Source organism: Petaurus breviceps, unplaced genomic scaffold, assembly GCF_028583685.1.
Source record: "Petaurus breviceps papuanus isolate PSGF00001 unplaced genomic scaffold, PetGlider_PUasm1.0 90740, whole genome shotgun sequence".
In the NCBI taxonomy this organism is placed as follows: domain Eukaryota; kingdom Metazoa; phylum Chordata; class Mammalia; order Diprotodontia; family Petauridae; genus Petaurus; species Petaurus breviceps.
The window spans coordinates 2,490,214-2,507,156 of record NW_027187330.1 but is presented as its reverse complement, the minus strand read 5'-3'; the positions used below and the strand labels follow the sequence as shown (position 1 = coordinate 2,507,156).

The window sequence follows — 16,943 nt, the reverse complement described above, 5'->3', positions numbered from 1 at the left end:
AAGGCAAGGAGAACTCAGTAGCAAGGATTCTAATGAAGACCAGTCTAACTTGGGCTAGGAGGGTCAGTCAACCAATGCAAGGATGGGGAGGAAAAGGAGGGGGGCAGAGGTGTGAGGGAAGAGAAACCAGAGCGGGAGGAGAGGGCCCGAGGGGATACAGATAAGAGCTAAGTGAGCGAGAGAAGGAACAGGAGGGGAGTAAGATAAGGAGGAATCGATGTTGGGGGGAAAGGCTCTCTGAGAGATGCACTGGACCGAGCGCAGGAGAAAGAGAAGGAGCAATAGGCAGAAAGGCGAGAGGCCAGAGGCCCAGAAGGGGGAAGCAGGGAGAGAGTAAGGGCTCGGGACAGGGCGCGCCCGCGTGTGTGCTGGGGAGGGAGGTGAGGAGGATGGAGTGGGCGAGGGGGGTCAGACCTGCCTCCCTGCTGCCCCAGGGCCATGGGCCGCAGGAGATTGGCTGCGGCTAATCGGCGGGGTACAGCCAGCGCTCCGAGGTGGGTGGCGCCAAGGTTACTCAATCGGCCCGCCCGGGAGCCGAACCTGCAGCAGACACACACTCCCCTCCTGCGCTGCGCTCCGCGCGCCGCGAAGTCACCGCACCCGAAGCAAAGCCGACCAGCAGGGGACCGGGACCCTCGAACCTCCAGGCGACGACTTGGGAGTCAGGGGGCTGGGGGAGCGGCCCGAGCCCTGGCCCGAAAGGCCGCGGAGAGAAGGAGATGCGGGGCGCACGGACGACGCTGCGGCTGCTGCTGCTGGGGCTGGGGCTGGGACTGGGGCTGCTGGTGGTGCCGGGCGCTCCGGCTGCCCGAGCCGAGGAGTACGACTACTATGGTTGGCAGGCGGAGCCCCTGCCCGGCGGGGGCGGTGGGCGCTTCTACTCCAAGCCCCCGCAGTGCCTGGACATCCCGGCCGACCTGGCGCTCTGCCACACCGTGGGTTACAAGCGCATGCGGCTGCCCAACCTGCTGGAGCACGAGAGCCTGGCCGAGGTGAAGCAGCAGGCGAGTAGCTGGGTGCCGCTGCTGGCCAAGCGCTGCCACTCGGACACGCAGGTCTTCCTGTGCTCGCTCTTCGCCCCGGTCTGCCTGGACCGGCCCATCTACCCATGCCGCTCGCTCTGCGAGGCGGTGCGCGACGGCTGCTCCCCGCTCATGGGCTCCTACGGCTTCCCCTGGCCGGAGATGCTGCACTGCCACAAGTTTCCTCTGGACAACGACCTGTGCATCACCGTGCAGTTCGGCCACGTGCAGGCCACAGCGCCGCCAGGTAGCGAGCGCCGCCCCCCCCCCCCGCCGCCTTGCCGCCGCACCCCCCCCCCCGATCACTGGGTTGTCGGTGGAGCTCAGGGGAGCCAAGGCTTCCTAAATTCGTGCCCTCTCTTGCCTCCCCACTTCAGCTCCCACTCCCAATGCTGGGAGCCCTCTCTGCCTCCAACTTCTCCCTTGTTCCTGCGCTGAACCACTTTCACTCCAGCTTTTCCCAACACAAGTTCCAACTTCTCTCCTTCTCTTCTTGTCTTTTGGAGTAACAATGGAATGCGCCTGAGTGGTTTTTTTGTCCTCGTCATCTCGCAATGCACTCCCCAAGTCCAGGCCTGATGTCAGCAAGGCACATAAATAAGGAGGAAACTGAGGCAATGAAAAGTGAAGCCACCTGGCCAGCAGGGAAACTAATGTATTAGCCTAGGTTGGAACTTCACTCTGAGCAATGCTCCCCAACCCTCCCGACAATCTTTTTCCTGGGATTTGTGACCTCCAAGTGGCCTCAGTCCAGTACTCTGCCATCCACCACAGGTAGACTCTAAATCCTATCCAAGATTGACCCTGATGGTATACTAATCGACAAAATCCACTCGAGTCCCAGCCCCCCACCCCACCCAAACCCATTCCTTCCCAAGTGCCCAGAGAGAAGTAAAACCCTGAGGTTGTGCTCCTGAGGGCCTTTAATAAAGTCTCTTAACCTACTCTGAGGTCGTGGCCCTCTGGGTTGGGACATCAACCCAGTGAAGGAAGTGAAGGAAGAGGGCTCTGGGATCAGTGGAAAGAAAGAGCAAAGAAAAGGAAGCCAGAAGCAACATCAGTGAGGCATTTTCCAAGCCTAATACCCACTATGCCCCCAAGCCAAAGTCAGGAAGACAATTTCAAGATGGGCAGGAACACTCTAGAATAGGTATTCTGCTGGTTGGACTTTTTTCCCTCAGAGGGTTGGAGGGAAAACTCTTGAAAGGACCTGTCCACTTCAAACTCTTCCTTAACCTTCCTCCTCCTCCCTGGAAGCTCACTCTGATGCTTTCCAACAATGACCCCTTAACTACTCCCTAACTCCCCCTAGTCAGGTGTAACATTTTTACTGAGCAGAGCTACTGAGGACCGAGGCAATTCTGTATCTGCCGTCCCACAGTGTTGGGGACAATCAGGGTGCAGACCCTGAGACTATGCATCTAGAGAGCTCTAGCTTGGGAGAAGTGGGATCAGCTAGCATTGGCAGTCCACAGCTCTGCACTGTCTCACTTGGCGCCAGACTTGGTGAGCCTGGATTTAAATCTTGTCCCTGATGCTTACTACTGGTGTGATTTTAGGCAAGTTACATAACCTTTCCCCCTGAGCCTCCACTCCCTCAGCTGTAAAATGGGAGGGTTGGACGGAATGGCCTGTAAGGTCCCTTCCAGGCTTATTCTGTGATTGTGTGACCTACAGACTAGCCTGTGAGGTTAGCACAGTGAGGGGGGCTTGGTCAATAACAGTGCAGGGAAGCAGTAGGAGTAACAATCACTCTAAAATGGAGGGAGGTGGGAGAAGGGGCCCAGATTGTGCCACAGCGAGAGGCTACAGGGTGAGAGTGGGATTGGCAGTGCCTTCCTCACTGTCTCTTCCTCACTTTCTCCCTTGGCTAGAGGAATCCAAAGTCAAGTGAAGTCGACAAGCATTTGTCAAATGCCTACTCCGTGCCAGATGTTGTAGTAAGTGTGAGGAAGACAAGGAAAGACAAAAATAGCCCTTGCTCTCAAGGGCTCTCAGTCTACTAAGGGAGAGACAACAAGCAAGGCAACTATGTACAAACAAGGCAGAGACAGGATAAACTGGAGATCTGCTCAGGGAGAAGGAACCAGCACTAAGGGGTACTGGGTCTCTTTGTACTGTATGCAGTTCTCAGTGCTCCTGTGGCCCTATAGGCCCAGTGATCAGAGCAGACAGCCATGGCAAAGGGAGGTGGTGAGAGTGGCCAAAGCCAAGGAATGGGAAGGTCTCACAGCATTAGCTCTTCCTTCTCTCTGCAGTGTCCAAGATCTGTGCCCAATGCGAAATGGAGCATAGTGCCGATGGCCTCATGGAACAGATGTGCTCCAGTGACTTTGGTGAGTATGGCTGCCGGGAACTCCCCCAAATTCAGCCCCCACCTGGCTCCCAGCAAACTCCAAGCCTGTATCCCAGATTCATAAAGTATCACGCATGCATCTATCTAGGAGAAACATATCGCCTGCATACAAAGGTGGGCATAAAGCCTACTTTTAAATAGAGCTGACATTTATTTCACATTTTAAGGTTTTCAAAGTACTTTGTATACCCAGGATATCATTTGATCTCCACAAATCCCCAGAAGTAGAAACTATGGGCATAATATCTCCATTTTCCAGATGAGGAAGGTGAGTGCTGCTTTCAGAGGTGACAGGACAGTTCCTAATGCGAGACAGGATTCAAACCCAGATCTCTTCTGACACTTTCTTTGGCACTATACTGCCTCTCAAAAGTAATCATTGCCAGAATCTATATTTAGTTTGGTGTCTGAAAAGTGCTTTTCATACATTATCTCATTTGTTCTTAACAATTAACCCTATGAGCTAGGTATTATTATTGTGCCCATTTTACAGATAGTACTAGTGGAGTACATCAATGCAATTTACTCCCTCCACTCACTGCAGTGAGCCTCTACTGAGGCTCAAAGATGTTAGAGGACTGAGGGAGTGTCTCAGGTCCTGGCCCCTTGGCCAACTCAATGAGTTGCTCTCTATCCACTCAGGTAGGTAGGTAGGTAGACAGACAGAAAGACAGACAGAGACAGACAGATAGATAGATATACACACACACAAAATACATAATGGGTAATTACAAAGTAAGGTTTCTGGGAAAGAAGAGAAAGTTAAGAACTGAGGAGATCAGGAAGCCTCTCTTGTCAGAGGTGTGAGCTGTGCTTTACTCAAGGTTAAACAGATCACTGGGATATCCAGGTGTTACTGTTAGTTTCTAGGGATGGGCTTAAATCTTGGTCTTCCTTACTGCAAGCCCAGCATCCATCTATACATACTATACTGCTACCTGACCCAACCAGAGGCTTCCTACTAGCTATCTACAAATGAAAGGGCTCATATGGGGAAACTGAGGCTTGGATCAGGAAAGTGACTTGGCTAAGGTCATACAGTAAACCAAGTCAGTAATCTGAACCCAGCAGGTCGAACTCCTGGCACCTTTGTGCTCTCTGCCTATGCACCACTCTTCCCTGCCCCCAATAGTTTTATATCTCTTTAGTTTCTTTGCACCAGGTTTCCTGAAACCCCCCCCCCAAGACCTTTCCACAGTCTACACATCCCCTAAAACATCCAGGACTTTGGCTGCTTAGTACTAGTCTTCTGGAGACCCTCAGTTTACATAGGCTTGCCACTAAATAATTCACCACACCTTCCCCGAGAGCAGTCAAAGCCAGGGCAGTGATGGGCATCTTCAAAATAAATACCATACTTCAATAGGACGGTAGCTAGGTGGCGCAGTGTACGGAGCATTGGACTTGGAGGGAGGAAGATCTGAGTTCAAATTCTCCCTCAGATTCTTAATATTTGTGTGAACCTGGGCAAGTGACTTTAACCTGCCTCAGCCTTCTCATCTGTAAAATGGCCATAGCAATAATACCTCCCTCCCAGGGTTGTTGTGAGGTTCAAATGAGATAATATTTGTAAAGCACTTTGCAAACTTTAAAATACTATATAAATCATTATATTATATACACACATATATATAACTGATTGTATGGACTTATTTCATCAATGCAATTTACTCCCTCCACCAGTGGAGATAGCAACCCATGTATACTTCTCATCCAGTATATTTCCTATCCAAGATTTCCAAAAAGTACCCCCCCCTTTTTTTGGAGAGGGGAAGGCAGGGCAATTGGGGTTAAGTGACTTGCCCAAGGTCACACAGCTAGTAAGTGTTAAGTGTCTGAGGTCAGATTTGAACTCAGGTCTTCCTGACTTCAGTGCTGGTGCTCTATTCACTGAACCACCTAGCTGCCAAAAAGTCCCCTTTTTTAATGATGACCCCAACACTTGCATAGCATTTTACAAAGCTACAAACCACTTTCACATCTATTAACTCATTTGATCCTCATTGAGTACCCTACAAGAGAGGGACAGAAACAGTATGTTAATTTTCATTTTACAGATAAGCAAACAAATTCAGGGAAACTGGGTGATTTGTCCAAGGTCACACAACTTACAGCTGATAGACCTAGGACCCAGATCCTCTGATCATCAGTCCGGTTCACTTTCCCATGCACAATACATAGAACAGTATCTCAGAATTGAAAAGGACTTCAGACACTTCCAGGATGTAGATTTCCTCCCTCCCATGAGTCCTCCTGACCTCTTCCCTTCCATCCTTTCCACAGTGGTCAAAATGCGGATCAAAGAAATCAAAAGTGAAAATGGTGACCGGAAACTCATTGGGGCCCAGAAGAAGAAGAAGCTACTCAAGACCGGACCCTTAAAACGCAAGGACACCAAGAAGCTGGTGCTGTACATGAAGAACGGGGCCAGTTGTCCCTGTCCTCAGCTAGACAGCCTGACTGGGAACTTCCTTATCATGGGGCGAAAGGTAGAGGGGCAACTTCTGCTTACTGCTGTCTACCGCTGGGAGAAAAAGAACAAGGAAATGAAGTTCGCAGTCAAGTTCATGTTCTCCTACCCTTGCTCCCTCTACTACCCCTTCTTCTATGGGGCTACAGAGCAACACTGAAGGGCACCCCTTCCTTCTCCCCTACCCAGCCCCACCTGGTCTCAGCTGGCGCTTTCTTCCCTTAGCCCTGTGGACTAGCTGCTTCATCCACTACCCACCACCCTGGGCTTCCCTCCTGTTCTGACTCACCATGCCTGTAGGAGCCATTAAGTGGGAAGGAGGACAGTTTCCATGTGGGAGGAAATGACAAACAAATTGAGGCCCATCATGGCCAACAGGTGATATTCTGGCCTTAAGGGGAAGGTATGGAGTTAAGGGGTCACCCTCATTGGCCGAGATATACTACGGTGTCCCTGGTTGGTACCAAAGGAGTTGGTCTCTATCTCACTTCTCATGTTGAGAGAGACCTCTGGGTTTCAGCAAGCAGGTGGTGGGAGAGAATGAGGAGGGGGCAGGTCAATGAGTAAACTAAGGAGGTTATTTCCAGAGGGAGGTAGGGCGGGGTGGCCTCTCTCACTCTCCATGATGGAAGCAAGGGCTGGGAGGTCTCATTTTGAAATAAGATTAGCTGCCCTGAGTAGCATCAAATTTCTGTTCCCCTCCTCACTTCCTCCAGAAAGGAAAAGAAGTTAAGGAACACTAGGTAAATGCATTGTGGGGTTATCACCCAAGCTCCAACCTCCCCTCCTTCCCCTTCTACCACTGACCTAGCCTTCCCATTTCTCTACCCTTCCATTTAGGCCTACCTACCTACCATTGGCCTTGACTTAAAAGGGAAGATGAGTCCCCAGCTCTATGCAATTACTGCCCCCTACAGAATTTCTCCTGGGGGTTCATTCGCCAACCTTAACATTTTCTATAAATTATTGCTGGTGCTGAGGTCATTGGGGCTAGAGAATTTATGTTATTTGTTTTTTCTAAGTTTCTAATTAAACCAGAGAAACCAACCAATGGAATTGAACTAAAGAGTTTCTTTGCCTGACCAATCAGAGAGATTGGGGTGGGAGGAACAGTTAGAAGGAAAGAAGCCTATGAATTCAGAAATTCATATACTTCACCCTTAGCAGTTTAAGAATAATAATCTAATTGGCATTTACATGGGCCTTTAGGGTTTGCAAAATGCTTTCCCCATAAAAGCCCTCTGAGGTAGACACTGGAAGTTATGGGATCTCCATTTTGTAGATGCTCAGAGATACTAGGTAGTCAAGTAGATAAGAGTGCTGGACCTGGAATCAGGAGTTCAAATCCAGCCTCGGACACTTACTAGCTGCGTGACCCTGGGCAAGTCACTTCACCTCTGCCTCAATTTCCACATCTGTAAAATGTAATAATAGCACCTAACTCTGAGGATTGTCATGAGGATAAAATAAACTTATACATGTAAAGTACTTAGCAAACCTTAAAAGTACTATATAAATGCTAGCAATCATCATATTATTACTTTTAAGCATCTACTATGTGCCAAGCACTGTGCCAGAAAGTTGGAATACAGAGACAGAAATGAAACAGTTCCTACCCTCCAAGCCACAGATAAGGACGTGTAAAACCTAGGGAAGAGGGCTGGACCTGTGATTTACAGGCCTAAGAGCTCCTGGTGAACAACTTAGGCTGGCTGGCATCTCTGCGATTTATAGTCCTAAAGAATTACCTAGAGCAGTGGGGTCAAACTCAACTAGAAATAGGCTAAGTGGCCCATGAAGATCCCTGTGGGCCACAGATTGACAGAGTTTTTAAATATAATGTTATCCACATTTTACTGTATTGTTAGTTAATTTTTCCCAGTTACATTTTAAGCTGGTTGGGGCAGTGTTCACGAGTGCTGTGAGTCCAATACCTCTCACTTAGAGCACTGAAAAGTCATCTTACCCAGGGTCACACAGACACGATGTGTGTGTCAGTCAGACCAGGAGGCACTTAGACCCAGCTCTCCCTGTTTCTGAGGCTAGCTCTCTATCCACTCAGCTAAATATACAAAATATGTAACAGGCAATTACAAAGTAATGGGGGCCAGAGAGAACCCTGAGATGGAGATCAGGAAAGCCCTTTTTCAGAGAGGGGACCCAAGCTGTGCTTGGCCCAAGATGGCATTAACTTAGCAGTTGATTTGAGTCACCAAAGCAGGTCCTGTATCCAGATTCCATAGTCTTCTCTTTACACCATTTGGTATTTTTGTGAAGTCTCTAGACCTCAAAGGCCAGTGTAGATGACACCGCTTTCATCAGATAGCTCCTTGGGAAGATGTCGGTGTCAGAGATGAATGGACAGTGGTGACTGAGGACCCAGTGATCAGATCCTCCTAATCAGAAGATCCCTCTTACAGTACAGTAGAAAGGGTGGAGAGTCCTGGGATTGAATTCTCCTTCTGGCACTTCCTAGCCTTGTGATCATAATAAAAAACTTTTGTCGGGTCTGACCCTTCGTGATCCCATTTGAGGTTTTCTTGGCAAAGATACTGCCATTTCCTCCTCCAGCTCATTTTACAAATGAGGAAACTGACTTGCCCAGGGTCACACCGCTATTAAGTGTCTGAAGCCAGATCTGAACTCAGGAAGATAAGCCTTCCTGACTCTAGGTCTGGCACTCTATGCACTATGGCACCACACTTATCTGCCCTATAGTATAAAAATAGCTAGCATTTATAGAATGCTTTAAGGTTTTCAAAATGCTTTACATTTGGTATTTCATTTGATCCTCACAACAACCCAGTGAGAGAACTGCTATTATCCCTTTTTTGCGGATAAAGAATTCATGAGCTAACTATTCACTTACTTCTCTGGGCTCCAATGTTCTCATCTGTAAAATCGAGTAATAATGTGTCTACTAGCTAAGTCACAGCTTTTTGGAGAGAAGAATGCTCCACAAACCTTGCCCAAAGTTGGGGAGGCTTCATGCTGATCTCCTAGTGAGGCAATCCATGGCAAGTCATTACGTGCCACAGGTGACCCTTCTAAGATTTCATGGACAAACCCTTAGGGAGTTGCCTGTGCCTGCTGTCACACAGCTAGTCAGTGGCAAAATCCAAACCCAGATTTTCCTGACTCTAAGCCTAGCGTTCTATCCATTAGACCACACTGCCTCTACAGGGTAAATAAATGTGAGCTATTCTTACTCTGCTTATTTGTCAGAGCGGAGCAAGACAAGCCAGGATTCAAGCAAACTTCCCCGGAGGGTTTGAACAATGGCCCCTCTCATTCTGGACCTTCAGATCCCTGGCATCCCTACAAATGGGGAATTCATGGTTTAAGAAGCACAATGACGAAGCCAGGACACATTCCAGGACTTGGGGAAGGCCAGTAATCACTCAAAGCTAGACCAGTAGGTAGCACATGGGGGCCTGAAAAGAGCATCAGAAGAGAGCTGAACCTGGGTTTTGAATCCTGGTTCTCTGCCACTTACTACTTAAGCCAAGTCAAGAAACATTTATTAAAGTGCCTACACCAAGGCTACAAAGAGAAGCAAAAAGTGTGACCTCAGGCAAGTAACTTTAACCTTTCAGTGCCTCGGTTTTACCATATGTAAAATGAAGGGGTTACACTAGATGGTTTTCAGGCGCCCCCTCCCCCACTGTACTACGCTGCTGAAAGGTAAGCTGCTCAGGTTTGCAGTGGAGGGAAAGTCGATGACTGGTAGGAGACATATTAGGCCTGAGAGCCTACTCTGAAAACAGGTGCTGTTGCTACTGTGAGGGGTATAAGGTGTGCACTGGGAGTTATGGGGATTTGGCTTGAGGAAATACATTATTATGAGAGCTAACATTTATATAGCACTTTATGGCTTACAAAGTGCTCTACATATATATTCTCATTTGATCTTCACAACCTTGGGAAGTTATTATCTATTACTATTATTACTCCCATTTTTATACAGATGAGGAAACTGAGGCAGAAAGAAGTTAAGTGACTGACCCAGGGACATACAACTGGGAAGTGTGTGAAGCAGAATTTGAACTCAGGGCTTCCTCATTCCAGGGTACTCTATCTCCTATGTGGTTTGCATATAAAAATGTAGGTGGACTCAAGGATCAGACTTTGAACAGGTGCTCCAAGGTGGACCCTTTCCCATTGGGATTAGTAAACAGAGTAGGGCTTTCTAAGGCTAGCCAAGGCAGAAAGCCTGGCTGTGGAATTCTTACTTTCAGCGACTATTCATCTGAGCCATCCTTCTCTCCCCATTCCCAATCCCAAAAGGAAGATGTACTGGACATTGCCATGCCTTTGAATTTTTCCCACTCTCCTTGGGCTCTCAGCCTCTAGGGATGAGCACAAATAGCTGGGGGTAGATCTGATGGGGACTCCTTCTAGAAAAGGGATTCCTAACTAAGAGATCTGTGGACAGATTTGGGGGAGTCCATGAACTTGTACGTGAAATATATATTTCACTAGCCTCTTACAAATTTAGAATTCCCTTCAATGAATGAAAAACATTATGCAGAGGAGGGGTTCATAGGCTGGCTTCACCACACTGCCAAACAGCTCTATGACAGTAAAAAAAAAATTAAAAACTCTTATTCTTAGGGATTGATCAAGGAACTGCATTAGACGTCTTAGCTGGAGAAAAGAAAGGAGAAGCACCAATGAGCATTCTTCTAAAGAAGGAGAAAGCCTACCCTCCATTTTCTCTCTGTTCAAGAGCCTTTTCCACTCCATCCCACACACACCCTGAAAAGGGGAATCGCAACTACTATAGGAAAAACATTAAAAGAAGGAGGCAAAGGAAAAAAGGCATAAGCCCAGGAATTCTCCCTCTGAGAAAAGACAGAGTTCTCTGAGTCGACACCAACAGGTGGGGTATAAAATCCTTTCAGGCTGGCAGTATTAGGGTATAAATAACCCTCCTCAAGCAAGCAGGTGGGCCAGCCACAAAGTAAACACCAAGCAGGGACAGTTTCCCCTTTGTCTCTAGCATGGAGGGAGAAGACACTGCTGCCCTCCCTGAAGCTCTGCTCCCTGCCCATCTGATGTGAATCTGGTCCTTGTCTTTTGCCCTTACTCTGGTCAAATATTTGTGGGTGCTTTCTTGGCGAGTTGGGGCCAGAGATATTTTTCCACTGAACAGACAAATCAGCCTGCCTCTCCTCTTGGTCCCGGCATAGTACCTACCTCTGTTAGGCGCTGGCTGTTCAAGGAAGGGCCCACCCAGCTAGTTCCCTCACCCCATCTGACACTTGCTTCTGAAGGAGCCCTAAGCCTTGTGGTCAGCATCACCAATTCCTTCCTCGTGTGTAACACATCAGTCTACAAAGGGCTTCACATCTACTCTCCCACGTGGTCCTTACAATTAGCCTGGGAGGCAGCTAATGGCAACAGTTCATATTTATTTAGCACTTTACAGGCAGCTAGATGGATGATGGATAGAGCACTAGATGGGAGGTGAAGATCTGAATTCAAATTCTGCCTAGGCCCATTATTATGCATTATGACCCTGGCCAAGTCTCTAAATCTTTCTAAGCCTCAGTTTCCTCATCTATAAAACAGGGATAATAACAGCACCTACTTTGCAAAATCGTCGTGATGACCAAATAATACATGCAAAGTGCTTTGCAAATCGTAAAGTACTATAGAAATGCTGGCTATTAGCAGTTATTATTACAAGGCATTTTCCTCGAAATAAGCTTGTGAGGTAAGTTCTACAAGTTCTACAAGCCAGTGACAAAAACTTAAGCTCAGAGGCCGGGTGATTCATCCTCAGTAACGTAGTAATAACTGGCACTTGAAAATCTACAAAGCACTTTGCCTCCATGACCTCAGAACTTCAAACACTCATGAGAGGTTGGAGCTGCAGGCTCAGTAAGGCCACATGACTTGCCCACAGCCACACAACTCCTACCAGAGGGGCAATCTGAACCCAGGCCTTCCTGATTCCAAGTGTACACACTCTATTCACCACACCATACCACAGCACAGCCAAGACCCAAGTCTTCTGGTCCAGGATCTAGCAGTCTTTCCACTATGACATACTGCCTCTGCTGTGTACCTACAGGACAAGTATAGTTGGGGAAACTGAGGCACACAGAAAGTTTAAATGACATCTCGTAAATGGTAGAGTTGGGGTCTTCTAACTCCAAATCCAGCACTCCTTGCAGTATGGTGGGCTTACCATTTTCCAGAACAGAATATTCAGTCCATAGGCTAGGGAGTTTCTCTGAGCATTGTGTCTTTGTGTCTTATTCCTCCTTCCCATCCCCAGTGCCCCACCTTTTTTTAAATTTTTTTTTGCTTTTTGGAGGGGACAAGGCTGGGCAATTGGGGTTAAGTGACTTGCCCAAGGTCAAACAGCTGGCTAGTAAGTGTTAAGTGTCTGAGGTCACATTTGAACTCAGGTCCTCCTGACTCTTGGCTGGTGCTCTATTCACTGTGCCACCTACCTGCCCCCCCCCTTTTTTTTAATCCTCATGCTACCTTCAGAGGCAGTATGGGAGAATGGAAAGCACTGGATTTAGAGTCAGCAGTGACCAGTTCCATGCACACCTCTTCATTTACTAAGAGTGCTAGACCACTGGACAAGTCACTATTCTCTCTGAATCTGTTTCCTAGTCTTCAAAATTGGATGCTTACCCCAAAGTATTGAGAATTACATGGCATAATATATATATATATAAAGTACTAAATGGCAGCTTTTATTATTACCACCCTCATATCTGTCAAGGTAGGGCCTGTTGCTTGGCTCCTTTCAGCGTCTGTGATCAGCTCCTAGGGCTGAGCTCCTAAGCACTTAAGTGGTCAATAAGTCAATGCAACAATGTTCTCGAGCTCTCTGATGACAGGCCTGGTTGAACCTAGTTCTCCAACATCCAATAATCAAAGAGGTATCAAATGCTAACACCAGAAGGGGACTTAGAGATCGTATAGTCCAACTCCCTCCTTTTACAGAAAGGGAAACTTGAGGCATAGTGAGGAAGTGATTTGCCTGAGCTCACACTCCAAGTCTTGGCAAACTCAAGACTAGAACCCAGGTTCCCACCTGCCAGCACAATACCCTTTCCACCACACCCAAAACACTTGGATGGGAGAGCATCCCATATCTGTGCAAGCCCTATTATGGCTCAGGCCAGCACAAGTCCCTAAGGAAGAGCTCAAGCTTCCCTACTGGCAGCGAGCTGGGGTTCTCAGGACTGGAGATGCAAGGGCCTGAACCCTCTTTCATCCCTGACCCTGTCTATATCTTGCCTCTATTCCCGAAAAAGGGGTCACATTCCTGAACCACTCTGCCAACTGTAATCCTGACGAAAGTTCATGCCTAGACTATGAAACCCACATGGGAGCTGTTGTGGCTGGGTTCTAGCTCCCCAGTCAGGGTAGCACAGTGGGGTGGATGGAAAAGCTGAGGCTGAACAAGTGGGAGAAGGGGCCTGAAGGAGTCTGGAATCCCACAGCCCCCAGACAGGCTGGGCGTGAATGGAATGTGCTGTGCTCAGGATTGGGCTTGAGGCCCAGCTATCTAACCCATCACAATCCCTGGGCTGAGGGAAAGGCTGAAAGGGGTGAGCAGAGCGGAGGTTTCCAAGGGCCACTGAGAGCTTAAAGAAGGTTCATACCACAAGACTGGCACTGATCCCCAAGAGGCTAAGTCCAGTCGGAAGTGACCCAAGCCCACTCTTATCTTGTTCACCATTTGTGAAGTCTGGGGGAAGAAGTCAGGATGACTATTCAACCACTGCCAAGACAATGGGAAAGACTTAGTGCCATCTCTGATTTCCATCAGCCATAAGATGGACGCTTGGTCTAAGTGGTGGGTAAGACACTTAATGTCTCTGAGCCTCAGTTTCCTCATCTGTAACATTTGCAATTCCTGGCTCACAGGATCAAAGTGAAGAAGGTGCCTTGTAAACTCTAGAGGTTCCCTAAATGTGAGTTGTCACCTTCACTAGGAAGAATTTTTCTGGTGAGTCAGGCAGGCTTCACTGGAGACAAAATGAAGGCTCCAGAATAAGAGAATGGGGATTGAGATTACAGTGAAGTGCTGGACAGAGTCCAGGGCATAAGCTCCTTTTAGCCAACGTTTTTAATTTTATCCAGTTAGGGGCAGCTAGGTGGCACAGTGAATAGAGCACCAGCCCTGGAGTCAGGAGGACCTGAGTTCAAAATCTGGCCTCAGACATTTAACACTTACTAGCCGGCCATGTGACTTTGGGCAAGTCATTTAACCCCAACTGCCCTCCAAAAAATTTTTTTTAATTTAAAATATATATATATATAAATATAAGTTATAATAAAAATAACCTATATAGCCCCACACTGTTTATAAAGCACTTTCTTCACAAACATCCTGAGGAAGTGAATTAAATTATTAGTCCCATCTTACAAACTGAAGTACAGGAAGGTTAAGTGACATGCATAGGGTCACACAGCCTATGTATTGGGACTTGAGGTCAGGACACCCAGGTTAGTATGCATACTAGTTCAACCACTTATTAACTATACAATCCTATAAATCTCATTTTTAAAAGAGATGTACCACTATTCATACTACCTACCCCCAGGGTTATTGAGAAAAGAATTCTGCAGCCTTAATACCCTATGTAAATCTGAGGGGAGGGGAGGGGGCAGCTTCTGACCATAAAAATTGACCTTCCTTTGGAGAGGAGAAGGAGAGGGAGCGGGAGAGGACAAGCTGAGTTACCCAACTAGCTGGGTCCCCATTCAGGCAGCTCGGTCTACTCACAGGTTCTGTTTGTCCTTCATTTTCAAAGAGGACCCTGGCATCAGAGAGGTGATGACATGACTTGCAGCTGACTTTGATTTGAGTGAGGGAGGGCTGTACAAGGTCACCAGCCTCACTTTCTCCTCCAGAACTATCTGGATCCATTGACCAGACATTCATCAGGATGACTGGAGATGGCCCACGAGGTAATGGGAGACCCTAGCCCTTTTAGGCTAAGGCCTTTTTATGTACTCACTTACAGTGAGGTGATACCCATTCAGTGAATAAGCCTCTTTAAGAAGTGAGTCAAGGGATGGCCCCTTTAATTAAAAAAAAATCAACCTGGGAGGGGAAGACCTTTTTGAGCCCTTCTGGCTTAGAGCAATGTAACTGTTTCTCTTTGGAACAGCAACCCTGAGGGTCTTCTGAAGTAGAGAGGGGAAAAAAAAATTCCCATTTTACAGAAAGGTTAAGTGACTTGTTTGTCCATAATCATCCAGACACAAACTTTCAGGGGAAGTACTTGATCCTGGGTCTTGTGGTTCCAATCCAGTAGTCTTTCCATTAAATGTCCCACAGTGACACCAGACAGACATGTACCAGGTCTTAGGGTAACCCCAAATCTAATTCAATTCAACATTTGGCCTGCTGTGGGAAAAGCTTGTGGAATAGACAAAAAGTATGGGTAAAATGTGGTCCTTATGTTATGAAGTTTACAATCTAATACCCCAAGAACTTCTACTCTTGGCCCCCTTAAAAATCACTTCTTAGGAAATGGGAGGGGGGGGGGAAATCTTTGCATCAAATTTCTCTAATAAAGGTCTCATTTCTAAGCTATGTAAGGAACTAAGTCAAATTTATAATAAGAGTTATTCCCCAAATGATAAATGGTCAAAGGATATGAACAGGCAGAAATCTAAACTATCAATAGCTGTATAAAAATGCTCTGAATCACTCATAAGAGAAACAGATTAAAATAACTCTGAGATACCAACTTATACCCATCATATTGTCGAAGATGACAAAAAGGGAAAATGACAAATACTGGAGGGGTTGTGGGAAAACAGGTACACTAATGCACTGCTGGTGGAGCTGTGAACTTGTCCAACCATTCTGGAAAGCAATTTGGAACTATGTCCATAAAGCTATTAAACTGTGCATATCCTTTGATCTAGTGATATTACAAGGTCTTTACCCCAAAGACATCAAAGAAAGAGGGGAAAGACCCATACATACAAAAATATTATAGCAGCTCTTTTTGTGGTAGCAAAAAATTGGAAACAGAGGATGCTCACTACCTGGGGAATGGATGGACAGGTTATGGAATTTGTATGTGATGAAAATACTACTATGCTCTAAAAAATGACGAATAGCATGGTTTCAGAAACACCTGGGAAAACCAATGCAAAGTGAAGTGAGCAGAACCAGAAAAATAATTTATACAGTAACAATATCGTAAGGACAATTACCTCTGAAAAACTCAAGAAACTCTATAATCAACACAATGACCAATCAAAGCTCCAAAGGGCTCATGATGAAATACGCTACCTCCAGATTGAGAACTGATGAACTCAGAGAAAAGATGAAAGCACATTTTCTTTTCCTTTTTTTTTGGCACAACTACACATATTTGTAAATGGGCTTTGTTTTTCTTGTCTTCTCAATGGGTAGCAGAGAGCAAAGGAGACAATTTGGAACCGAAAATAAAATTGGATTAAAAAAAAAAGAAAACCACTTCAAATGATACTAAGCAGGTAGCCCATAAGAATCACAAACTGCAACAGGTCTAGTCCAAATCAGCTACCCTAGGCATGTATATCTCAATTAATGAATATCTTTTATTTTTAAAAAAAATTGGTGGCTAGATGGCTCAGTGAATAGAGCACTGGCCCTGGAGTCAGGAAGACCCGAGTTCAAATCTGGTCAAAAACTAGCCGTGTGACCTTGGGCAAGTCACTTAACCCCAACTGCCCTCAAAAAAAAAAACAAAATTAAAAAAACATAGCAGAGTTGGCTTTTGTCATAAGGTTCAATGGCATTCCTGATAAGCTCTGTATGTGTGATGAAAAAAAAAATGCACAAAACCCTCCATTCCAAGCTTCTACACTCTAAAAAGTTTGAAGATAAACAAGGCCAGTTTTAGGTAAAATTTCAAGTTTGTCCTTAGGGTCTACAGGCTCTTCTTTTTGCATCCCTTCCCTCCCCCTACATCCACCACCCATCAGTGACAGTCCTGTCTTCTCTTCTGACACCCACTGCTTTTTGCTCTCCAGGTGTTAGAAAAGTCACAAGTTTAAGATTAAACCAAAAAGAGGCCTTCTTTACTGCTGCCCACTACAATACACCACTCAACCC

The 16,943-nt window shown here is 46.7% G+C and overlaps 1 protein-coding gene across 1 annotated transcript; it reads left to right on the top strand.

Annotated features, from left to right (window-relative positions):
- The first annotated feature begins 454 nt into the window (after positions 1-454).
- On the top strand, positions 455-7,143 carry SFRP5 (secreted frizzled related protein 5). The gene is made up of 3 exons (XM_069067053.1): positions 455-1,269; positions 3,281-3,358; positions 5,662-7,143. Exons 1-3 carry the CDS (start codon positions 720-722, stop codon positions 6,006-6,008), a joined length of 975 nt encoding a protein of 324 aa, XP_068923154.1. The 5' UTR covers positions 455-719; the 3' UTR covers positions 6,009-7,143.
- The last annotated feature ends 9,800 nt before the right edge of the window (positions 7,144-16,943 follow it).